We start from the raw sequence: 26,359 nt of genomic DNA, 5'->3' as shown, positions 1-26,359 counted from the left end.
ATCACATCTTGAGATCTCTTGATTGTATTTTTTTTCTGTGGAATTATGTAGCTTGCAGCTATTATGAGTCATGACACTGCAAGATCATGAGGCAAACATTGGAGGAGAAAGTAAGGAATTTAATTCTACAGGGGGCTTTTTACCCTTTTTTGACTATCAATAAAATGGCTCACCATCCTCCCTCCCACTTGTTCACTTGCTGAGTATTCACTTAAATTATTCAATTAAGTTTTTGATGAACCATTAAAAACGAGAATTCAAGATTAGTCTTTAATGTCGTGTCCATAAAAGTAAGTACTAAAGTCTTGTATATTTGTCTTATCCTGATTAATGTTTTCTTTAAAAAATCTGTCTTTAACCATTCTATGACAGTCTGTTTCAAAACAGATCCCACAGTGAAAGCAAAACATAAGTAACAGTTTATAACAAAATATAATACTCAAAACATCAGTAGCAGTCAAAACCTGGTTATGTCATGTAATAAAAGGTAAAATATCACAGCCATTATGAAGATAAATGCCATCCCTCTGTTTGAAATTCTAAAAAAATACAGAGACTCAAAACAAGCTATCCAAGAAGTCAAGGTAGAGTTTGTAGCACATACAGCTATTTTCCTTTTAACTGAAATGAGTTGTTAAACCAAAAGATGTTGTAAATTATATCTTACTTTAAAAAAAAAAAACCCAAAACAAGCACCTCAGTAATCTAAGGAAACAGACACAACATTCTAAATTATGAACAAGGAAGTATGTATTAGAAGGTACTGGCTGTATTTTGTATTTACTCTGTAGACAAGCAGCAAGTTTCTTTTTTTTATATACAAACTTATTTAAGAAAAGTTCAGTATAGGTAAAAAGAAGTGTTTCAGAATAGTTATTGGAAACTACAGGATGCGTTTTAAGGAATTTTGGGGTAATGATATTTAGAAATCATTACACTTCAGCTTGCACATTTTATTAGCAAATGAAAACTGAGCTGTGTAGAGCTGCCATTAGAGTTTCTTTGCTGGAATTCCTTGCACATTTTGTACTATTTTGTTTATAAAGATCTTTGTTGTCTATATGTTTATTAAAACTCACAGCATTTATTTAGAAGCTTAGCATTGCAATTAAGATATTTAGCCCTTGAAATTTAAATAATCTCACATTTGACATCACTTTGAATATTCTTTCCAGCATGTTTTGAGCATCTGAGATATGGCTGTAATATATATGATACTTATTCAGCAAGTCTTGCATGACTGGTTGTACCAGGAGTAGAGATACAGGTTTATCATTGAACAGTTACTATATTTTTAAGTCAGTGTTCAGGGCATAAGTATTTATTCAAGAAAGCAACAGTCTTCAGGACATATTATTAGTATCTATTTAATTTAAAAATTCCAGTACGATTTAAGCATGTGCATAAACGGGCTAGGGTTTCTGGCTAGGGCATAAACAATGAGTTTTTTTCTTGTAATAAATGCAGAAAAATTTGCTAGAGACAGCAGGTTTTTTATAAGGTTTTTTTTGCTTATAGATTCACCTGCTATGAAACAGTTTAAAAGACCATGTTAATATCTTTAATGAAGCCTTTTACTTGTAACACAGGTTATTGATTGCTACTCCTTTGGTAACATGCTGTTCTTCCAGTTTTTTGGTTGTCTTACTGAGGTGATGCCACTTTTAGGTCAGTGCTAGTGTTTCCTCGTCATTTTGGCTCCTCATTTATGGCCTGTAGCTCCTACAGAATGCTTATGTATTTTTGTAGATGCGGAGTCTGGAGAAAGCTGACATCTACTCCCTTTTCGTAGGAGTGCAGGTTTCACTGCTGCTTCATAACCTAAGTCAGAGCAAAAGGGGTTCTCTAGGGATTAACTCTACTTCACCATAGAGAGACTTCATCAAGTCCTCTTCATTGCTTCAGACCCCCAAGTAAAGTTGAGCTTTAGGGTTTCCACAAGCCTTTGGGAGAATTTCACCCACAGTGAGCACAGTCTTTTGTGACGTTCAGTTGCACTTATTTTTCATTCATATTTCCTATTATATGATAGCTTTGTTCAGTGGAATCAATGCCCTTGCTAAGAATATTACTGCTTTCATATTTAAATGTGGAGTATTTTAACTAACATTCTCATTTGACTGAAATGCCCCCTTCTGTGGTTCAGACCCTCATTGCTACTTTTAGGCACACCCTCCCCACTCCTTGAACTTGGCTTGAACTTGTGGTAGCTATTATTCTTGATTTTACTGCTCTGACTCTTTAAATTAGTTCCTTTGTGTTACTTAAAGCCAACTTTGGAATTGATTTTCTTATTTCATATTCATACTAGAAGTAGCTGTTCCAAGAGAATGGTGCTCTGCTAGTAAAGTATTCAAACAAGCCATCTCCTCATGCAAGTGAGCACAGTAGGCTGATTTCTTACAGGCAACACACTAAGCCTATTTGGTAATCAAGTTGTGACCTTACATATTATTTCTGAGAGAGTACTTTTTTCACAAGACCCCCTGTCTGGAGCCTCTGTGCATATGATCTGCCTGAATGTGAGAGGAATGCTCTGCTGTCACTGCTTGAGTGCCAAGGCCACGTTTTCTCTGCCCTAGGCCCAGGGGGAAAATGCCTGAAGATTTACATCTCAGCATGGGGCTGTGGGGCACAGAGCTGTCTGAAACCCTCTCTTGAGACTGTTTGGCTATGCCTTGCACTTTACGCATGGCTATGCCCATTGATTGTTTCAGCCAAATCCATATAGAAAATAGGTCAGCCATGCAGTGGCTCAGGAAGAGAGCTTTAGTTGTGTGGGTTGCAATCTAGAAAGTGGTGTGTGTGCATCATCATGGAGGAGGCTGGAACCAGTTCCAAAGATTTTATCAAGCATTGAGGAATCTAGTTCTTAGATGGCTATTTGTATTAGAGAGTTGCGGGGAATATCCCATGCAAGTCATCCAGTTGTTTCAGTGTGAGTAAAAATTTCTTACTATAAGGCAATGTGCTAAATAAAATCCTTTGATTATTTTCTCCTCCACAAATGGAAATTAAAAAAAATGAAGTAAATCTCTTCCTCAGCCCCGTTCTAAGGTATTCAGAACAAAAATGTATCATTCCTTTGGGGAAAATATATTTTGTGGGAATCCTCCTGGTGTAATTCTAGAATGTCATCAATTCCAGAGGGTGCGGTAAAACTTGTGGTTTCTGTGGTGCCACAGACAGTAGTTGCTTCTAAACTCTCCAATTTTAATGAATAATAGCACAGTTATTTTTTGAGATCCCAGTAACAGGCTTCTCTATGGTATATTAGGCAGGAGTATGATGAGTGCCTTTCTAATGCTGACCAAGGTAAACCTGTGTTTAATTTCATTTTAACCTTGTGTTACACTTGACACTTGGTACAGATGGAGACTGATAAAAGTTCTTCAGGGAAAGCTGATTTCCCTCCTCGGCAAATACAGAAACCCTTCACAGATGAAAGAGCATGAGTAAAAGGCTGACTACAATGGAAAAACACCTCAGCAAGATTTCTAGTTTGTTGCTTGGAAAAATTTGGATTTTGCATTTGCTCATAATTATTTCTGTGATTTGAAAGCACAAGACAATATATCCAGTTGCTGTCTTCTGGTTAATAGGGAGGGGTGTCTGCTTATATTAATAGCTGTGTGGCTCCCTAGTCCTGACTGCAGGCACCCTGGAGCCTTAAATACTCATTGCAGTTCCTGTTTTAAATAGCACTGCTAAAAACAGCAAAATTTCCATGTCTTTGGAGAAAGCATGCATCAATCTAACTTTAAATTTCCCTTTTTTTTTTTTTTTTTCTGAAACTGTCTTCATAGTTGTCTGTTTGCACTGGCAAGTTTAGAGTGCAAAACCACTTGCCTCATGTTGAGAAATATATTTGGTGGATTGATCAACTGTTCAAATTTTGATGAAAACATAGCCATTAGTCCATAGAATTCACAGAGCATATTTAGAGGTAGGATTTTAGAATTTCCACATGGGAAGAATGGTATGAATGGAAGGATAGTCTTGTAGCTTAAGAAAATTATCAAGGCCTTTGATCAATGTGGAACTGATTTTTTTTTCTCAAAAACTTCACGAAATCATGACAGGAATAAATACAATTAACTTTAGATTGAATTAAATGCTTATTTTGATGCAGTTAAAGGTTCCCAAACAGGTTGCATGATATTAATAAAACCAGCCAAGAGGAAATGCCTTTCCTAGAAGCAATTACAGAGCCTTCAGAAAGGAGAGAATGAAGTTAAACCTAGTGTGTGTTAGGCATGAAGCTGTAGGATGAGGTCACCCTCCTTTGTTCTTCTTTTATATACAGCACCTACACCCTTTTATGAATCCTACCTGCAAAATCTATTTTAATTTCACTTGTAGAAATGTGCAAGGGTTTCAATCCCCATATTTATTTTTAAAATCTGGATGCAAATTTTTATAAGGTTTGACCTGAGTTTTGTAAATTACTCAGATCTACTAACCTCTTGGCCAAAAAAAATGTGTGCAGCTCTGTTCAGGAGATCTGGATTCACTTAGCTCAGCTGCAGTCTTTCTTTTGTGATTCCCAGCATGCCTTATTTCCCCACTTCTAAAAGAAGCATCATAACGCTTCCTTTCATATCCCATTTTTCTGTCTTAGCTATTCAGAGGACAAACCCTTCAGGTCATACATAATCTTTTACTGTATATTTGTGTATGGCCCTGATCTTAATTTGGACCTTCTGGGAGGTTGAAATAAACAAAAATAAACATCTAGCAACAGCGATAGAGAAAAAGCATAATGCAAGGTCACATTGACACAATTTCTCTGCTGAGCAACCTGCCCAAGGATGAACTCACCAGACAGAAGATTAAAGACCAGTATTTGAGTTTAAGCAAAGGCTCCATAAGAATTTTCACAGTGACCAAGTATCAATCTGTCTCACTGACTGAATGGTGGCCTACATGAATGCTAGAAGGTAATGAAAGTGTGCCCTTCCCAGACAAAAACATTTGGTTGTGTGGTGGCAATGAAATAGCATAGAGGAGACCAGTCTTTCAGTCATGAGTTAGGTATGGTTTGCAAAACATTTTGGTAGTCAGAGGCAGAGACTACATTTGTAGTTTGACACTGAAAATCTACAGCTGGTCTGAAAATGCGTATCGATTTAGATCAGCTCTGCACTTACTGCATGTCATATGCTCCAGATCCGTGGGAGATGCAGCATGATAGTCAACTATATGTGGAAAAAGTCATTGACCATACCAATGGTAGATTTTAGAACCAACAGAGTCGTAGTTTAGTCAAAGTTTAAAGTGTGCAACTATACCATGCATGAGATAGTGGTGGGCATAATGACAGAGTAATTATTCTCTTAGAAGATTAGAGACTGGAACTAGCAAATACCAGTAAAAAATGTTTTTAACTGTTGGTTAAAATAATACATGAAATGTGGTATCATGATATCTTCCTTCCAGTGTCTCTTTGAAAATAATTTGCAGTTCTAAGCAATACTTTCTAAGCAAAAAATATGTTTAAATGATAGAGGGGAGTTAAAAGGTAAAAGTATCTTCTCAAATAGGCTTTGAAGCGGTGAAGAGCAAGGAATACCGATGGAATACAGGATTATGATTTATATGTAGCAAGAGCTAAAAAAGAACATCCATCCCTGCCCATGTTGTGGGCAGATTTTTGTTAGCAATAAATTGAAATAGGGAATGAATAAGGTAAGAAACTGAAATGAGAGCAGTAGTGGCAGAAAAGCATCTAATGGGGTTGCTGTATTTTTAAAAAGAAGTTAGGTTTTATTGCAGTTGCTGTAATGTACTGTATTGTAAATGCCTGGTCCATCTAATGCTGGAATAAACCTGCAAAAAAAGGCAGTTTGCTTTAAGCAAGTATTTATATAACATATCCTTGCTGTTTTCTTTCCCAACTGTTACTCTACAACCATGGAAAACACTCACAATCTTTAGTAAATATTAATAAATGCATTCAGATCTTTAATGCTAAACTTAGGTTTGGTACTCTGTCTTTCAGCAAAGAAGCTGCATTACTTAGGAATGCAATCCCGTTGTCAGTTTAATATATTATGGGCAGTGTGGGAATTAGATGCCTGTTATAAACAGAGTTGAAAACCCAGAACAAAGGTTTACAACATGAATATTCTGCAAAGATACTTGTGATGCTGTGAGAACTTCATTTCTCCATTGTCACAGCATACTTGTAAAGTTAGTGCTTTTGTCTCATTCAAACTTGCCAGGTACAAATATTTAAAACAAATGTTTTGAATTTTCAACATCACCTAAACTGTAAGCAGAAATGTCAAAGTTCTGACCCTTTGTAAATTATACACAGTGCAGCAAGCTTTCTGTCCTCCCTGGTTTTTTTTTACCTGCTGAGAGTGCACACTCCACAAGACTCATGGTGCTTCTGGATGCTCCAGAATATCAAAAGGCTTAAAAAAATACTGTGTTCATCTTGGCAGGAAATTCTTCATGAAAGCGATACTACCTGTCTTTATCCTTAGACTTAGGTCTCTGGTTATATCCTCTAGAACTCATGCCTCTCATTCCCTCCCTCTACCCCAACTATACACATTGTCTCTCAGCCTTTTCATCATGGAATTTCTACATTTCTAGAAAAAGGGAGAACTTCCTATGTAGCATCCTCTTTCTGTGCACATTCACAAAACACAGATCTGGAACCTATTATTTGTTATGGGATTTCTTTTACCAAGAACCCAGTTAACAAATTTATCTTTCCAGTCAGAGGAGCATTTCTTTTCAGGATAATATTGAAATGGCATTCAGAACCTATTTGAAGTACTCCTCTGAGTACATATGGACTTGCTAGGGCCACAATTTGATTTTGGTTCATTTTTAGGTTTTCTCCCACAGTTCACTGTCCAGTCTCTCTGGCCTTTCTTCTCTGAAACAGCTGAACTGTTTTCTGTGTTGGCTTGGAGCTACTATTCACAGCACCAGAATACAAAATAGCAAGTTGGAGACGTCCTATTATCTGGCCCCATTTTCGAAATGAACATGGTTTCTTAATATAATGAAAACAACAGGTGTTCAGTGGTGGGTGCCCATTTTACAGGTTTAGAAAACAGCACATACAAAGTGGTTGCTCTTTAACATTTTGGTGGGAAATAGTACTTGAACAGCCTTTGGTGTGGGACAGGTCCTACACTAAAAGTGGGTGTTACGGTATCTGGGTAGTTTATCTGTCATTGCACAAGCTGAGGTGTTGAGACAAAGATGTTTATCAATTACAGTCGATACTAGTTTTGGTTCTCAGTGAAGTAAAACTGAGATTACCCCATTAACCTCAGTAAAGACAATGCAGCCAAGATCCTCTACAGTCATTGCCTGCCACTTCAGGGTTCAGCCTTCATGGGTGACTGGCACTTAATGTCTATTGGTCAGCCGTGATTTCCACATGCCTATCTGCTGCTACTTCTTTGTATCTGATGCTCTCATTTGGAGCCCCAGCCTCTAGAGCAAAACTCTCAAGCTGTGTTCCATGCTCATTTTGCCTGAGGACTGAAACCCAAAGACTCCCAGCACTGAAGCGTAAATTGCCACACCTTGAAATAAGAACTGAGTGCTGTGACAGTTTCTTACCTTCTGTGGTGGCACAACGGGAGGAAGGTCTGGCTTGCAGTTACTGGTGATTGCTGACACTGGTGCACTGTCATGCTGCCTCACTGGAATGCAGGTCAGGACCTTCGTGGAAGCCAGGTAAGTAGTGCTTCCATCCTGGGATCTCAGATGCCTGTGCAGGTATTTCAGAAGGCCTGATGGAAAGAGAAAAGAGGTTTCTTACAGACATTCTGTAAAGAGAAGTGAAATATCTGTAAAAAATAAAATGTAAAACTCTGAAATTTTAAATCAGTAACAATGTGTCTGGCCTTTAACTTACAAATTAGTGCCATTTAAAACAAAATACTGGAAAATAACATATGAAATGTCCAAGTCTAGAAAGTTTTTACTTCTTTATTAACACAGGGTAACCTCATTAAACAATGCAGCAAAACAAGGTATGTCACTCCCTGCCTCCCATTTGATGCTAGTGAGGCAAAGCACTGAAACTAGAAATTGGATCTTGGCAGCCAAATCAGGGTGATAAACATGTATCCTTCTTTAATTGTGCAACACAGTTGATTGAAACACAAACTGCAACTACCACAAAAAAAATTCCCCTAAAATCTAAAATACTGCTGAAAAGCTCCTTGATATTATAATTTCAACATTTTCTGTAGGCTATACTGACAGATTACAGAAAAATTATTCACATAAGTAGCCGCCATACTTCAGTGGTTTTGTAGTAGAGGAAAAGCAATGCAACAGTAAGAGAACTGTCCGTGCCTTTGCAAATTGTTTTGTTCTGTTGCCCATGTTTTCCTTCTTTCTTATGGATTTTTAATCCTTATGTCCTTCTATAGGCTTACTTCTCTACTTTCTTTTGTTTTTAACTCCTTGCTCCTTTATTCTGTCTGTATCTCCCTTCTCTCCTTTTTATCTCTCACATAATAAAGAACTGCAGATATTGCAAAATAATGCTACAGTAAGTGAGAAAAACTATGCTCAGAAATGGAACAAAGTTTTGATCTTTCAGACTTTGGTAAGAATACTGTGACGTTAACATTGTTGCACTCAATGCAGTTACACAGGTTGTGAGATGAAGAATCGTGGACAGTTCTAGATACCCTACCTAGAATAACTCCAGGAAGATTACCCCGTGATTTATACAATGCACAAAGTTTGGGTTCTGTATCACAGAAGCATGTTTGTTTGGATGACAAACATATTTTTTGGTAAGAGTTTTTCATACGATTCTCGTCTTTTGGAAGATCCAAGTCTTTGGCTAAATCATCTCCCTTGTTTTATGGAAAAATTATCCGCATCTTCCCAATAAGACAAAGGCCTGAGGGTCTTGCCTAAAAAGTCACAAAAGTTTGTGAGAAAAGTAGCAGGAGAACCCTTATGGTTAAAATACATTTAATTTACATCCATATTTAAACCCTGAATTTGTACCTCAAATTAGAGCCAATGATTGGTACATCCAGTCAGAGATTCTGCAGTGTTCTTTGTTAACCCTTCTTGGATTTCCATTCCTCCAAATCTCTTAATCTGTTTAATCTCCATTAATCTGAAATGCCTGCCACAGAAATCAGTGAATTTCATTGGAATTTACAAGCATTTAGAGCTGAGCATATGTTTCTGTGCCAGTCTGTGCCTAGCACTCTGGCACTAAAATATCCAGAACTGAAGTAGACACTAGAGTTTCAAAAAAGCTGGATGACATTTTTTTATTTTTGTGGGATTTAATATTCAATTTTGATACTGTTACAAGAAGCTGCAATTCAACAGTTAATGCACTTGAATCAGTATAATGCATGGTTTGAAACATGCTAAATCTTTCTAAATGCATCTGTTATAACTGGGGGATCAGCGCTGACTGAGGCTTCTATTTGATAATATTTTTTAGCTATAAGGATGGATCTTTCCTCTGTTGTTTAGCACTACTGAAGGTTTGAAAAAGTAGCATATATGTCATGTATCTTCCTTTGCATCATGATCAATGCCTCAATGATCCTCTGATTTTCACTGAAAATATTAATAAAACAAGCTACTTTTTAATAATGACTTGATAAATTTCTTTATAAAGGGTCTCACATTTCTAGATATGAATAACCTAGATTTCTGCTATAGTCTGTCCCACACATTTTTTTTCGTTTTTAAATAGATGTGTCAAAGTTGAAGAACCCGTAAATATTTTCAGTTTATTCTTCTGCAGGGCCACATTTTCACATCAGTCTTTACATCAAACTGCCACCAAGGCCCAGGAGAAGTTCCACATATAGAGTATGTGGTGAATACAGCAGTTATCTCTGAGTTAGTTTTGCATGCTGCCTTCTCCCTGCTGCTGTCATTTGCATGTGCTGACTTCTCCTATGCAAAAGTAATCTGAGAAACACTGTGCAATTTGATTTCTTTCACATGCTTAAAAGTAGAATAAATGGAACGGAAGGATTTGAAAGATCAGTAGCTGTGATAACTCCAGCAATTGCACTGGAGACAATAACAAGCATCACAGATTGAACATTCTACAGGAAGTCAAAGTCCGCCTCTTGATTTTTAGTTTTGTTACAGAGGTGGTATACACTAATAGCCTGGTGTTAGTCATCAAGTGCATATTTACTGTGATTAATTAACAACATTAATTTCTCTTAATACCACAGGTGCAAACTCAGTATTTCACAAAACATCTCATCTTTACCTTGCTTTATCATTTTAGTGAAAAAAGAAGCCTGTGTTTTTAACGACAATATAAATTCATATATTTACCATATTTACCTAGCTTTCTCTGCTTTAAATGCATATCTTCTGTATTTTCCAGAAGAATATTAGAAAGCAACTAAGTGATATACGCAAGGAAACTGGTATTGTATTCTTAGAGCTTTCAGTCTCACAAGATGTGCTGATAGCCTTTGAAACTGTGCTTTTCAAAGGTAAGATCCACTGCTTTTGCATACTCACATCTTTTTTAAAATACCAGATTTTGAAATGGATGGGCTGTGAATAACTATAGCTGCCCATACATTGTGTGAAAAAATGACAAGCCAAGCAAAATAAAAAATGAAGGTACTAATGTGCTGTGCACATGGCAAAATCAGCAATTTCAATTATTTTAAACATGTTTTGTAGCAGAAACTGTCTGTAAGCATTTAATCGAAAAGGAAGGTGCCTCCTGGCCCTGCCCTGCAGGTGCCATGGAAGAGAACAATTAGGAAAGTAGCTCATTTCTCCTCTTCTTCAGAGCTACTTTCTTTGCCATGAGCTCTAGCTAAAGCAGAATCAGTAGCTGCATGATGACTGTGAAAACACCTCTTCAGCCATCTATTCTGTTTGCATGCACATCTTTAGTCAATATTTTTTTTCCCTATCAGAAAAATTACAAGGACGTGACCTTGCTGCTGCAGGATAAACCATTTTGACTGCTTAGAAGTTCCTGTTACTAGCTTCCCATGTGTAGTTTTTAACTTTTCCAGAATCTCAAATGACCTCAGTTCTGTTTACCATCACATCTGCAAACCTACCTGCAAAAACCCAAAATGAAAAAAGTCAAGGCTGTATATTTTGCTTCAAAAATAAGAAAACATGCAAATCAGTATTTCTGTGACAACAGTCACAGACCTGTTAGGTTTAATCCTATTCCTGCTATATCCAGAAACCTGCTATTGACTTCAATGGGAGTTGGCATGAAGTGCTTAACTGTGAATAAATATGAAAGGTAGTTGTCAGTGATTTTCAGTGTGAAAATGATTTTATAGATACTGTAAACAGAAGTGGCAGGTGGCAAATAGTCAGAAAACTCTGCAATTGAAGTCTACTAATGAAACACTTTGCTTTCTACAGACCTATTTTTCAAACAGTTTTCAAAGATCTGTAGAGTTCAGGGAAGCTTTTAGTACTTTTATTTATAAAATTTGCTCTTCATTATAATTTAAAGCTGTGAACACAAATGGAATATTTAACCATATGCACTGTTATAAAACACTACAATCAATGTTTTATATTACTCTACAGTGCTCCAGTGTCTTTGGGAAAATAACAATAATGGTATTTATGCAAACCTATGTGTCAGTTGTGTAAACAGTTACCCACATTCAATTTCAATTAGATGCATGTACCAGTCTCAGCAAGATGAACGTCTTTGAAGAAGTAGGAGAATTATTTTATAATCTCTGAAGATGCTTCACAGTTAATCCAGACCATGGTTCTCAAATAGGAAGTTACTTCATGTATTAGAAATTTGGAATTTTTAAATAGTTTATTGTTTCATTTATTATAGAAGATGCAGCAATCCTGGCTAAATCATGAATACTAGTTAAAAATTTCAGTAAAAAATAGTATGATATTAAAAGTTACTAGATTTCAGTCTTATTACAAATAATTACAATTATTTTTTACTTTCCTTGCCCCTAAAAATTTTTTTGATCTACGAACTGAATAAAAATCAGATTTCGCAGACATTTGAAGTTAAAGGTCCAGTCAAATGAAAAAAGTTATATGCAGTGGTAAGTTTGAGAGATTCACCTGTAAGTAGACATTTGGAAAGAATCAGTAAGCACAACAATTGACAATTACTTCATATTCTAGAACCATAGCCCTTCTCCTTTTGTGGATTCTAATTTACATTCCATTGGCTATGGGCAAAACTTTGATCTTTACATTTAACTCCTGCTAACTGTCATGAAGACTGCATGTCCTCAGGACAAGTTTTAATTCTTGAAAATAAAGAGTTTTGAAGACATACATTTATTTATTAGCTTTCCTCTTATGATTTTCAGAAAAGTATTGTACTTTCACGGACTGCAAATGCAGACTAAATGCTATATTTAAAATATATTCCTTTAAAGTGTGAGAATAGTTCCCAGACACTTTGGATTGGTTTTAGTTTTGCTCGTCCTCACTGCAGCACCTCCTCTGTTTCAACTGTGTCCTCATCTGGGTACCCGGATCACTTGAGGTATCCTCACTTATGTCAGTTCAATGAAAACCCAAAACAAATAATGTTGTGGTTACATACACCAGGTATGTTTCTAGTGTTTGTGAGGTATCTTTAGCTCTGCCTCAGGAAAAATGCCCATGAGCAACCAACCTCAAGAGTTCCACAGTGTGAGGAGGCTGGCATTTTTAGGGGTAGTATCTCCATCGTAAGTTGCTTAGCTCCATCATAAGATGCTTTGGACCAGGGCTCAGGGTGCAAGGATGTGCTCCAGCCAAGGGCTGCTGTTTCCACCTGAGTGTGCGAGGGGGGAAGCAGAGACTCGGCTGCTATGAGGCTGCCTGCTGCGCTTGCTAGGGAGTGTTTTCGCAGATAGTCTTTGACTCACAGGAAGAGAATATTTTTCCCACGCTATCTTCTCAGCATGCCTCCCTGTTATTTGGTTCTAGCATAGGAAAAATATTTACCCTATGAAAGTACATGTGATACTTAAAATGACAAATATATATTTTATAAGCAACATTTGGGAATCTGTCCTTCCTTTAGCTACATGCCAAAACATGGGTGCAGTAATTAGGGTTCCCCCTGTGCCTTTAATTGAAACCAGAGATGTGGCTGCAATATAACTTTCACATCTGGAGTCTGGGCTTCTCCCAGGGCTGTGTTTGGATCCAGGAATTCGCTTCAGGCCCTTAGAGGGAAATAAGTCAGTCACAAAACCATTATCAGAAATTCAGTGACGTTTAAGGTTTTTCCTGGTCTTTAAGAACACTGGTTTCTATATCAAGGTATAGAGCTTGGTGTTATTACACAAATGCTAATATTTTAAAGCAGCAGCTATGTCTGTCTCATGACCTTAAAATGAAACATATTAGCAGTTTTGAAGTTTACTTAGGTATTCCATGAAACTTATTTTCTGCTGATTACAATAGGGACAATATGCAAAAGTAGGTAACTTATTTTCTTCTCAGAAAACAAAGGTAATTATGTTCTTCATCTCCTGGCTTGGTAGCTGTCTAATGTTGCAGTAACACAGATCACAATCCATTCAGCTTGGAGCACAGAGGAAACACCTGGTTGTGTTTCTCCATTTCTTAAAACACTTCATAAAGAAAAAGTAGAAAGGTGAGGAAATTCCACATTATGTGAGGACAAAGTCATTTTTGTAAGCAAGGTCTAGATTTTTAGTTTTCTCTAAGCAGTCGTATCAGACAGTGACTGGGATGAGTTACAACACTAAATTTGGATTTTCTAAAATGTTCAGACTGTTAAAATAATAATTGATTGCTATGATTTGTGTTATTTTATCATAGGCACTTTACTACCTTGTACTTAGCTTGGTAATCCTGCAATTCCACTGGATAGGTCAGTAAGTGCTGTGGTGTGCTGTGGCATTTCCTTACTATCCTTACAAGAGTATGCTGTGACTTACAGAAAAGTTTTGAGTATACTTCTCTTAGAAATAGCCTCAAACAGCTACGTCTGGCAGTGGGGTTCTTGACACTGGAACTGGGCATGCATAGCACACAATGGCGTTTAGTGCTTTGGAGAAAAAACAGTAAGACTACTCTAAAGGACTCTGGGGTACAGAGAGCTCAGAACTAGGGATGACTTGTCAGAAGGAAGGGTGGAAGTTTGGGGGAACAAGCAGAAAAGTTAAAGCCTGACAAAGCATATTCCTTCTGAGAGCTAGAGTGGAATTTGAGATTGCTGAATCTAGAGATTTCTTGGGTACCAGTAAATTATTGTGAAGTTCACTGTCCAATATGTCTCATCCTGATCTACAGAGAGGATAACAAGCTTTTCATCAGTTATTGCTTTTGCTCAAGTAGAAAAAATCTGTGCTGTGAAAGAGCCTAGAATCTTGCTGGAAAAAAAGGTACTACTTTTGTGTAAGTAAAGCTTATCTACGTTATCTACACAAGGGCAATAATGATTTAGGATTGAACGGTCACCTGTATTTGGGGTTTCATAGAGCTCAACTCCTTGGCTTTGCAATTTTCCTTGTATAGAGTTATATTCTTTATGCAATTTGGTCTGATTAATGTTTTAATTATGTTTGTGTTGCTGCTGCAGATTTAGAAATCCTATCCCTACAGTGCACTTTACCTAGTATGCAAGTTATACACGATACTGTTTTTAAATTATTCATGACACAGTTATCCTCAGGTAGGTTAGCAAATGTATTTACTGTGTTAATGACAGGACCAAATTGCTGGAAAGGGGTAAATGAGGCATCCTCAAATTCCAGTTGATGGGTTATTCTCTGACTGGGGATGTGCAGGAAAACATCTCAGTCCTCTTCAGAAGGGCACATCTTTTCCAAGATGTCCTCTACCTAAGTCAACAGTTGGCAGTTCTCTATTAGGCATCACTCAGTACCACTTAGAAATTTGTAAACGGGTTTGTCTGTCTCCTCCAGTTACTTACATCTTGTGCTTTCCAAAGCAGCAATACCCAAACAAATTAATGCTTTGAAGGTGCGTGCACTCTGAACATGTTTAAGTTAACAATGAAGCAGCCAAAGAAAGCTTACTTATTTGTACAGGATTTAATAAGACTAATAAATACTTACTTTGACTTTGTAAAAGATTAACTTACATATTGATGTGGACTTGAGCAATTTTCTCTATTTTAGAAGCCTTCTTAAAATCCTTGGAAACAGACAAATCACCAGGGCTTTGATTCTGTTGCTACACACAGCACTTGAAGTAGAAAAAATAAAGTGCCGATATTGCACTTCAGATTAATAAGACAAAATGATAGGATTTAGTTATTTTCCCTGTGTTTGTCTGCTAACAGGCACAACAGCTGAATCCGCAATGAGCTGCTACTGATAGGGTGATGATTACTAACCTGTCTTGCTAGAAGCTGATTGTGTTTTGTCTGTGTGTCAAAGTCACGGTTCCTGCCTTGCTCTGTGCAGGGGCCTACTGACTGGCAAGAGGCAAAAGGCAGTGATTTCTGAGTCCCACAAACATTAGAGCTGAGTGGGAATTGCAAGCCTCCATCTTACATAAAGGCAAGACAGAAGTTAACAGCTGCTTCTGTTGAGGCAATGGCTCCCAGACCACACGGAGCTCCTGCAAGTGCTGCAATTATTCTCCTGCTGGAGAAAGCTAGATCCAGTCAGTGGTATCTTCTGACTGCTGCAAAACAAACTAATTTTTTTTTTTAATTCTTGTTCAACGTGCAGTAGTTCACCTAACAAAGTGATAAGTATGAATAAAAACAAACAAGTGACATTATAATATAATACCATATTCTGTCCTGCTCTGAGCAAAGGACTCTGCCTGTAATAAGAAAAAAGTATTTCATGTTGCTTCTATTTTTTGTGCCATGCCCATAAGCTAAGATTATAAACCACTTCTAGCTACTATTAACAAGTAGTATTGCTTAATTCTTATAAATGGCCATTTTAATATTAGGGGCTTTTACTGTATGATTGATTTATTGCACTGTATTTCATGGCACTGTCAAGGAAATGTTTAGCAGAGCAAAATACTCAGAAGCAACTAGTACAAATAAGCATATAGGAAGGCATTTTGGCTGGAAGACAAGTGTAGATGTAAATATACAATGAAATGTTTGCACAGAGCATTTTGAGCACTGTTAAGTTACTCTGCTGCTATGACTATACTATGTAAAGTCATCTTCATTTCTGAGTGGCACAGTGCCATGTTGCATTCAGCCAGACACTGAATGAATTGCTTGCTTGTAGCTTGATCTCACAGCAGATTATTTAATTTTAGTTTTCAGTTTGCTTCCCAAGGTAAATATGACAGCAATTAATATGGCAGAGATGGAGAATTCACATTAAACACTGCTGCTCCCCTGGGATGAGCTCTCTTAAGCAAGTTTGGAGAGGAATTAAAATGAGAAACTTTTCCCATGTTTCCTCATGTTTCTTATTTTTTTGTTATGGTCAGAAAATGTCTTTAAACATTGTGAACAACAGGAGGGCTGGTGTTCCTCATTCTTGAAAGACATCGGCAAATGTTTGACTTAAATCTGTGATGTGTGCCATCATCTTACTCATAACTTTTCAAGGTCCATTATACTGTTGAAATTCCTACTGTAAATTCTACATTGGCAATTCATTGTCTTTCTCCTGTCAGAACTTTAAAACCACTGTCTTAATTACTGTTTGAGTGAGACAGGTTTTCCTATAACACAATAGATTTTTTTTCTGAATTTTAGTTATATTAAGTGCAAGGCGCACTTAGGATACCACATGCAAACTTGATTAATAAAGGAAGACCTAGTATATGCATGGTTTTTTTTTCAGTATTTGAATCATCTGAAGTGTTACAGAATTAGGTTTTTCACTTTGTTTCTTTAAAGATGTTATTTAGGGGGCCTTGTCATTGCAGAGGTCAGGAAGACTTTTGAATTGGTCACTGCTTGAAAGTTGTTATGTCTATTAAGTTGATACTAGTTTTGAACCAGGACACATGTAATCAAAGGGCCAGCCCATTTGTTTCTGGGAAAACAAGAACTTCAGGATACTTAGAAAATAGTTCTGCAGGAAGATTTCTTTAGGAACTGTGTCATCATTATTTGGAATTTAAAGAGCTGTACATTGCTGATACTGGGTTTGTACAACAGTATTTTTACTAGAAACATCATGGTTCTCCACTTTCTTGCAAATCAATGATAATTTTGTCATAAATAGCAGTTGGCAGGAGCCCAAGGTCATGTTCAGAGGAAGAGCACAGATTCCAGTCCCCACCAGGGCAGGAAGAAGCTGAATGTGGATGTCCTGCAGCACAAAGGATGCCAGGCTGTATCACAAAAAAAAAGCTGCAGACACAGCAGCTGCATGTCCAGCAGCTTTGTCGACTCAGGGACCTTCACATCAGTGCCCTTTTTGCCTCTCAATAAGTCCTGGCCAGTGACCATCTTCTGGGACCTCTTCTTCCCACTTGGCAGCTTCTGGAGACTTCACGTTTTCCAGGTGTAAAATAATGGTATCACAGAGCTGATTCTACCTGCCTGGTTATTTTTCCTACCACATCAAAGGTAATTTAATTAAAATACAATATGCTAGCATGGAAGTGAACTCCCCAAAAATTCCAGATTATTGTATTCTAGAAACAGAGAAACAGGTTCACCAACAGGTAAAAAAAAAACACCATCAAAACTATCAGTAATTCCTGCAGGTCAATCACTTCCTTTTTTCTTAGTTTAGTGTAAATGCAGTAAATATTTGTTGGAATCTAATTTAACCATGAATTTAGTCTTACATTCTTCACAGAGAGAAACTTTATTTTTTTTAAGTAGCAGCACATATAAGTGCATTTTGGAATTAATATGTTACATTCACTGGGATATGTTTTACATGTTTTATTATATATTTTTTCACAAAAATATATTTCAGAATTTTTTTTCTTCTGAAATACTGGTATACTTGATTTAAAAAGTTTTGGTAGTGTTATTTTATAAAGTCAAGATTTATCTTGAAATTTAAGGCCCAAATTCAGCAAAGCACGTGAGTATATATGTAAGATCCATTAAAGCCATAAATATTTTTATACCTTGACAATGGTGCACCTATATATTTATGTTACTATTTTTCTTAACAGTTATTTCAGTACACAGATCAGTCTAACTACAAAAAAGTGGTTCTTTTCTGCTTTTCTTTTTTAGTAAAGTAATAACAAGGTTATATAATGGCTCCTGAATAAAGATACTTTTACGATGCTTACATTATAAAGAAAAGTATTGTGTATATTTATGTATTGAGAGTGTGGTTCTTGCTTGAAATTTTTCACTGCCTCATTTTCTACACAACAGTGTTCAGCAATAAAAAATAAAGCATTACTGATATCCATGCAGTAGAAACAAATGAGTTTCTATGTAAAAATGGAAATCAGAAGTATAGACTGTTATGTAAACATTCTTCAGCCTCTTGTTCTTAGCATTGTGTTTATTGATTCTTAATAATTTTGATAGATGTCCCTGAGAAGCTGGCCTGACACCATCAGTATTACAAAATACTTTAAAAGAGCCTTTTCTGCCAACTATTTTTTTTCAGCAGCAGGTCCAGCAAGAATAGCTTCTGCCTGTTTCACCTCTTACCTGTGACACTTGTGCTGGGTCTGCAGCACTCCTCTGCTGTGCCATTCATTCCAGCTGTTTCAAAAGAAGCAGCTGATAAACTGTATCAGGGAATTAGTTATTTTTAACCCCGGTACAGTTGCTGTGTGACCCTAAAAGCCCTTTGGGTGTCTCAAGGGCTCAAATAAGCAGTGTGGTGCACAGGCTGATTAAAGCCATAGTGCCTCTGAAAGAAATAGTTACTGTACTGCATCTCCAGAGAGAAAAATGTCTTCAGCTGCTTCCAGAGTTGCCAAGAGCTCTCAAGGATTACCTTGTTAGAGTATTATATGAGGATGAGAGGATCTGACTCAATGAGATACAGCCAATAGAAAATGAAGCCCTTAAGGGAAGAGCCTTTTTCAGATTAAGTTTTATTGAAATAAATGTAACAAACAGGGAACAATTATTAAAATGAAAAGTTCAGCCCTTTTTTTTTTAATGCATTTTTTGAAAGATACCACCTTCGAAAGCATAAAAATCCCTTGGTGTTTCCAAGCAACTACATCAGCTATGTGGTCAAATTCCCATGTTAGTTGTCACCAGTCAGTGGCTTTTACAGGAGGTGCTAACCTTTTATCTTGGATGGTTTGCTGTTCCCAAAGTGCAAGTACTAACTTCAGTCATTCATGTCTCTATTACAAGAAGGGTATCTTGGGCATCAAGTAAATTGAGTTTTAAGTATCCATAACAAATCAGTTTCATTGTGCTGTATCAGGTATTTTTTAATAGCTGCTTACGAAAAATTAAAAATGTTTTCTCATTCTGCAGTCTATTTCAGAAACCTCATCCATCAATGTGACCAAAGATCTATCAGATAAAACAAGTCCTCTGCCTTAATCACTAGAGCCCTAATTCAGCCAAGAATTTAACCATGCACACAACTTTAATTACCTGAAGCACTGAAGTCAGTAGGGATTGCATGCTTAAAATGGCACATGAGCTTAAGTGCTTTCCTGACCAAGGTCCTAGAGAAGCCATTATTTTAATGCACATATGATAAAACTGTCACATCACAGGAATTTAAAAGAGAAAATAAATGTTTTTGTTTTTCTTTTTTCTTGCTTTGTAGGGGCACACATTTGTTCCTGTGGTGATTTAAAGCTACCAATAATCTTCCACAGTGGTTGCCTTATGTACTATTCTGCCATCTTCTGCTCTTGTTAGTAAACAGAAGAGAACAAACACAAAGCCAAATACTCTTAATCTCAAGAGAGAGACTTCGTACAGTATGTTCTGTACAAAACTGAAAGACTTGAAGATCACAGGGGAATGTCCTTTCTCCTTGCTGACTCCAAGTCACATTACTGAGGAACATGACAAGGACTGTGCAGAGAACAGCTCTAGAGCAGCTTTGCCCATCTGCAAAGAAATCCATGAAAAAGATGCTCAAGGAAACCTTCCACAAAGGAAAACAAGCAGAAGTAGAGTGTACCTGCACACATTAACTGAAAGCATCTGCAAACTAATCTTTCCTGAGGTAAATAGCTACTGCATAATAATAAAATTTAATAGCAGTTATAAATATTTAAAAAGCATTTTATGCAAGCCTTTAGATGTAAGCCTTTAGAAAGTTGTTTTGACTTCAAAGTTTGTGTTCTTATGTAGTTCTGCACAGTTTAAATCCTTGTTTCATCGTCTTCCATTCCTTCTGGATACAATTTTGCCACAATCAGTTTTGTACACTTTCACACCATCCCATCCACTGTATTTCCCTATATTTTTGCCTTGTACTTGCAACCTTCAACTGATCATTTTAATTGTTCCTTTGAAATCCATGTGTTTTTATAGTTTTTTACAGATAGTTAGAGAAACTCTGCTTTGTTACCTAATTATGTAAATTATATGGTCACTTCATCAATTCACCTAACTGAATTTATACTGCTACATACATTATTCATCACAAAAAAAGTAAAATAGCTGTTTTCACCTGTTATGATGCTAACCTCCTGCCATACTATTTTTAAAAACATTACTGTCTCTGTTTACCACAAAATTATTCTTAGGTCTCTGCTCAATGCAACTGAAAACAGGTACAGTGCATGCACAGTGGTTTGCTTGAGTTGAGATGAACACCATGGTTTGTCTCTGTAAAAAGAACATGAAAAATGCAGCTCCATAACATGCAACCCTTGGCCTTGCCTCAAATTCTGTGGAAAGTGTGAAGGAACTGACTGGTATATATTGGGACTACAAGTGGAAAATGGCCAACTCTGTATACTCAGTTGATTACAACTCTATTACTTGACATTCAGTGTACCTTACTAAATGTGCTGGAGTTTTGTTAAATCTATTTGGTGATCTGTTTTTGCAACTCTTCATCTATTACCCTTTTGTTAAAACTCCGTTATAATTTTTGATAGACTCTTTTACCTCTGCTGCACTTGCACAGAAGAAATTAATCCCTTCAAACTGATCTTTAAATTTATAAAGGAAAGGACATTTAACTCAAGAATGAACTGGCAATGCACCCTTTCTATGGTGTCATGATTGCTGTATTGCTTTTGTAGTATATAGTTGTTGGTGGGACTTTTAATGAAACTGTTGGGTTTTTTCTTTAAAGAGTGATATAAATGTATGCATCTGCCTATTATATAATCATGATAGGCTAGTTCAACAGCTGGGACAAAAGCTTGCTAAAGTCAAGCATATTATGACCATGTGCCCCAGGAGCTACTGAAGTTCAAGGTTATTGCCACTGCTATTTACAGTTATTCAAGTCATATTCAGTGGAACTTTGTCCAGGTAGTCTGTTCTCATGTTAATTTGCAGTCAAAACCTAAGCATCTTCCCAGTCCTGGTTCTCCATAGAAGGGTTTTTCTTGTTTAAAAACATATTTTTCATTGCTTAGATACTTTATAGTGCCTTACTTAACCATCAGCGACTAACATCATCTTCTTTCCAATTGGAAACTCCAAAACAGAGGGCTGCATCATAACCCCGATTGATTAATGAACTCCTCATGAAATCAGTGAGTTGTGCATGGAAGTCCAGAACATAGTGAATTCAGAACAACTGTTGATTAAATTTGAGATGTAATGTAGTGTATGTGATTGTTTTATTTGCTTCTTTGTGTGTTTACAGAAATATAGAGAATATTACTCGGAGATAAGTAATGAATTGGATGGCATTCCATTTACTGTACCAGTTTATACACAGATGTAATTTACATTGTGTTCATACACATGGTAGAACAGTTGTTCAATTTAGATTTTTGCTTGGAAAAAGTCTCCAGAATATATTGCCTTTCTTTCACATGTTATTTTATGTTTGAAAACCTTCCTTTTGAAAATACAAAAAGTAGAAGATGCAGTAGCAAATGCTAATTTCTTCAGGGAATGAGAACCAAAGCAAAGCCAGACCACAGCAAGCCTCACAGCCAAATTCTATCATGGCAGTATGGTACTATCCTATGACCCTGTCTTTATGGGAAGTTTGAGTTTCAAATGATCAGAGACTACATACATAAAACAGTTTTACTGGCCTCAACCATGTGAAATATGCATGTTTGGAAAGTGTTCTCTCTGATCCAATTAGGAACTACAGAAAGAATATGGAACAATGGGATCAAGGTAAATTAAGGTAAATCTTCACGATACTCTAAAGGGTCTTTTATTATGGAATCCTTTTACAAAGGTTATCTACAGTGACTCAATTTTCATCTGGAGGATATTTGGATTTGCAGCATATATAGCCAAAATTCTTGTTTTTCTACATATATAAAATAAATGGTTCTAATAATAAATGGGCATAATGCAGATATAAGTGGCTTTTTCTGTTAGGAGAATATATTTTAAACTGCAAAAATTTCTCTCTACATTTTGCATCCACTGTAGGGTGTTTTTTTGGGGGAGATGTGGAATAATAGAAAATTGGATTAGTTACACTTATTTTTTAGCAGCACTGTCTTTATTGCCATTTGACAAGTTGGAGGTGAAGCACATCCCTATATTTAAAATGCACAACCACTGGTGCATATCAGCTAAGGGGCTTAATTATTGTGGTACTGGAAATTAAGACACCATCATAAACTAAACCTCAAACACAGAAATGAGATGCTGTTTCTAACAACTATACCATCTTGAAAAAAGATGATAGTCCCAAAGAGAGCAAAGTAATTCTTCTCTGTATAAAAATGTTATTCTTACAATTAAACTTTCAGCAATGACATTTTAATCAACATACCTTTTTTTCTTTCCCAGTTTGAAAGGCTAAATCTTGCCCTTCAGAGAACACTTGCAAAACACAGAATAAAAGAAACCAGGTATGTATGTGTAATGGGTTTACAACTAACTTCACAGCAAAAATGTTTTGCAGACAGTTCATAAGGACTGGGGTGGTGACTGGGAGTCAGGACTTCTGGAGTCTGTTTTCAATTATCTTGTCAAACGGGTGTGTAACATTTCATGTAAGGTAAGTTAATAATGATTTAGTTTATTTTAAAATATTTGCAAATATTTAAATCACTCACCGAGTTGATTTAGTGGGCAAACTTAGCCATTTGTTCAGGGAAACAGGCAAGGACTTTGTTTAAAATGAGCAAGTGTTTTGGAGGAACTCAGAGACTACTCGGGCATAGATGGAAAAGTAGATACAGTTGTATATGGAGCTAGCCCAGTGTTTCTAAGATCCCAGGAAAATAATTTTAGATGCAAATGATTAGTATTATACAAAAAAATGTGACTTCTGATTCAGCGAACAGTCATACACTACAGATACCAACACACATGTTTTTACTGGGCTCACTTGGGTTCTCGTTTCTGTTTCTGAGGAACTCAGCTTGACTTTCAGCACTCCTTAGTACTAACACAATATTAATTATTTGAAACTTGTGGGGAATGAGAATTTCTTAGCATCTCATTATACATTGAGGACTCAATTTATTGAATGCATCTGAAAAAATAAGCCCCTCAGCTTAAATCTCCTTTCAAAAGTGGAGAAAAATAATGAAGTTGGACACTACACTGTTGTTTACCTTGATAAGAATAGATAATTGCAGTGTATCTAATTATATTTGTTATTTTCAAAGCACTTTACATGCATTGACTGAACTGAAGACAGTTGGTCAGATGTGCATTGCAATTGCAGACTGGCTTGTTGGTACAAATATTTTACCGATCTTTAATTATATGTTGCTTCCTGGAGTATTAGTTTGAAACAAAAAATTATTACACTATTCTGAATGATGTAATAATGCAAATGTAAAACTGATCTAAATGTCTGTATTGCTTTTGCATATAAATATATCTAAGATATTTCAAGTGAAGAAATTCAGAAAGTATGTATCAAAGGCTTAATGCTTATATGGAGGTTAATCTAAATTACATGTCCTTCTCATCATTTCGGGTCTGACATTCAGGTTGATGTTTACTGACCTCAGAGAACTCAGAGGGCTGCATTTTTGTGTCACAGAATCTGGATTGCTACCAATGAACAAGTAATTCTAAAGTTAATAGTTGTTATTGGTATTTCTTCTCAAAACAGAAATACTTTCTCACCTCTTTTGAATTTAATGCAATGTAGTTCCAATAAATGCTTGAATATAAACTCCAATCATATTTTACAATACATTATGAAATATAGTTAGAGCTTCAAGCAAAAACCCCAAACCAAACAAAAACCAGGACTGTTGCAAACTAAGAGTTTTTAATCAATGACAGTCTATAGTATCTGGCCTCAATCCATAATCAGCTCAGACCACTAAAACTAATTTATCACAAACGCACAGGATAATCTAAGATCCTACCAAGACCCTATTTTCAATTAATGAAAAACTGGCAATTTGATCAACAAAACTTGGTCTGTACACATTAAAGACAGGGTTTACTTTCTATTTTTACCATGTTTATCGTGATTTTTCAGGGGTTTTATTTATATTTTTATGATCTTTACAGAAAAACTGGGGATAGAGAAGATTTTGAAAAAATAATCAGTGATCATGCTAATTCAGCAGGTAATGTAAGCTTGTTTAGTAATAGATATATGTATACAAACATATAGATTATATATAACTTATATATATAAAATAATAAATGGAAATATATATTATTCTTCTTACTAAGAAATAATTTCCTCCAGATAAGGGCTGCAGTGATGCTGACAACACAGAGCTTAAACTGTGACCTCTGCAACTAACAGTTCAGTGTCAAAAGTTGAGCTAAAGAGATGAGTTTCTCAAGTCTGAGCTATCATAGATTCATCCACCCCTAAGGTGCAACATCTAGAGGGAGTTTAACGTACATTCAGTAATAAGTTACAGTTTTATACTCATTAAAAACTATTTGATCCTTTTCATTCTCTGAAGGACTGTGGTCTGTTGGAAGAGAACTGATGTAATTTGCAATATGAACTCTCTGGGTACATCTGTAATAGTAAATTAACATTTCCAGGAATGGAAAAATGGTCTTTTGCACAGTTAAACTGTTAAGCTCATCCTGGCACACAGTTGGCCCATGACAGATAACACTTTTTCCAAATGATTCCCAGTAACAGTCGGGGAGTTGGAACATTCCCAGCAGTCAGTCTGCATGCAGCTATCCTGTTGAAACAAATTTACTAGCAAAGATGTGAGCTGTTCAGTGCCAGTTGGCCTCAGTGCCCTCGAACATTCCTAGGGTCATTTAATTTACTGGATCAGGCATAGTACTTATATCTGCATGTGTACACAGATCCTATTTTATTCTTACTTTTTATTCTTAACTTTTCAAATTCCTATTTCTTTATATCAAGCTAAGGGAATTGGATTAAATCCTGTGCCAAAACATGCATTCATTCTGTCTACATCTCTACAAAGAACACTGAGTCTTTGGTCTTTCCAAACTACAACCTGTTGTCTCCCTGTTTTCCAGGCAACATGAGTATGTCTTTGGTTACAGCAGGACTCCTAAATGAGAGGGCCCTCAGGTATCAGTGCTGGAACAGGGAAGGATATTGCTAATCTCATTTGGTCTAACATGAAAAAAAGTGGAGGTTAGCCTGAGATTCAGTGTGATGAGTGCAGTTCTGACTAAAATGTGGTTCCATGCAGGTGTTCCCGTGGAGTCTCTACGGGAATCTCTTGGTGAAGAGCTATTCAAAATATGCTATGAAGAGGATGAACACATTTTAGGGGTTATTGGAGGAACCCTTAAGGACTTCTTGAACAGTTTCACTACTCTGCTGAAGCAGAGTGGCCACAGCCAAGAAGCAGGAAAGAAGGACAGACTTGAAGATGCCTCCATATTATGCCTGGAAAAAGATCAGGACTTCTTAAATGTGTATTATTTCTTTCCTAACAAAATCACGAGTCTTATTCTATCTGGTATTATTAAAGCAGCAGCTCATATTTTGTATGAAACTGAGGTGGAAGTGATGCTCATGCCTCCTTGTTTCCATAATGACTGCACTGAGTTTGCTAATCAGCCTTATTTGCTGTATTCAATACAAGTCAAAAGTGCAAAACCTTCCTTATCTCCATGTAAACCACAGTCTTCACTTGTGATTCCTGCCTCTGTGTTCTGTAAGACTTTCCCATTTCATTTTATGTTTGACAAAGATATGTCAGTTCTTCAAATTGGAAATGGGATAAGAAGACTTTTGACCAGAAGAGAGTTTCAAGCTAAGCCAAATTTTGAAGAGTATTTTGAAATTCTTACCCCCAAAGTAAGCTGCACTTTTAGTGGAATAATGACAATGCTAAATATGCAGTTTACTGTACGAGTCAGAAGATGGGATAATACTGATATGAAATCATCCATGGTAAGAAACTTTTAATAAGCATTACTTCTGTGAGGAATTTG

At 36.5% G+C, this 26,359-nt stretch overlaps 1 protein-coding gene across 1 annotated transcript in view; it reads left to right on the top strand.

The window, feature by feature from the left end:
* GUCY1A1 (guanylate cyclase 1 soluble subunit alpha 1) overlaps positions 1-26,359 on the top strand; it is a 36,464-nt gene that overhangs the window by 2,013 nt on the left and 8,092 nt on the right. Inside the window, exons 2-5 of the mRNA XM_074866615.1 lie at positions 19,653-20,060; positions 22,784-22,845; positions 24,476-24,534; positions 25,609-26,318. Of these exons, the coding sequence (XP_074722716.1) occupies positions 19,812-20,060; positions 22,784-22,845; positions 24,476-24,534; positions 25,609-26,318 (1,080 nt within the window). The 5' untranslated portion in view covers positions 19,653-19,811. The remainder of the gene's footprint in view (positions 1-19,652; positions 20,061-22,783; positions 22,846-24,475; positions 24,535-25,608; positions 26,319-26,359) is intronic.

This window comes from Strix uralensis, chromosome 4 (genome assembly GCF_047716275.1).
Source record: "Strix uralensis isolate ZFMK-TIS-50842 chromosome 4, bStrUra1, whole genome shotgun sequence".
NCBI classification, from domain to species: Eukaryota; Metazoa; Chordata; class Aves; order Strigiformes; family Strigidae; genus Strix; species Strix uralensis.
This window is presented reverse-complemented; position numbering and strand designations above follow the sequence as displayed.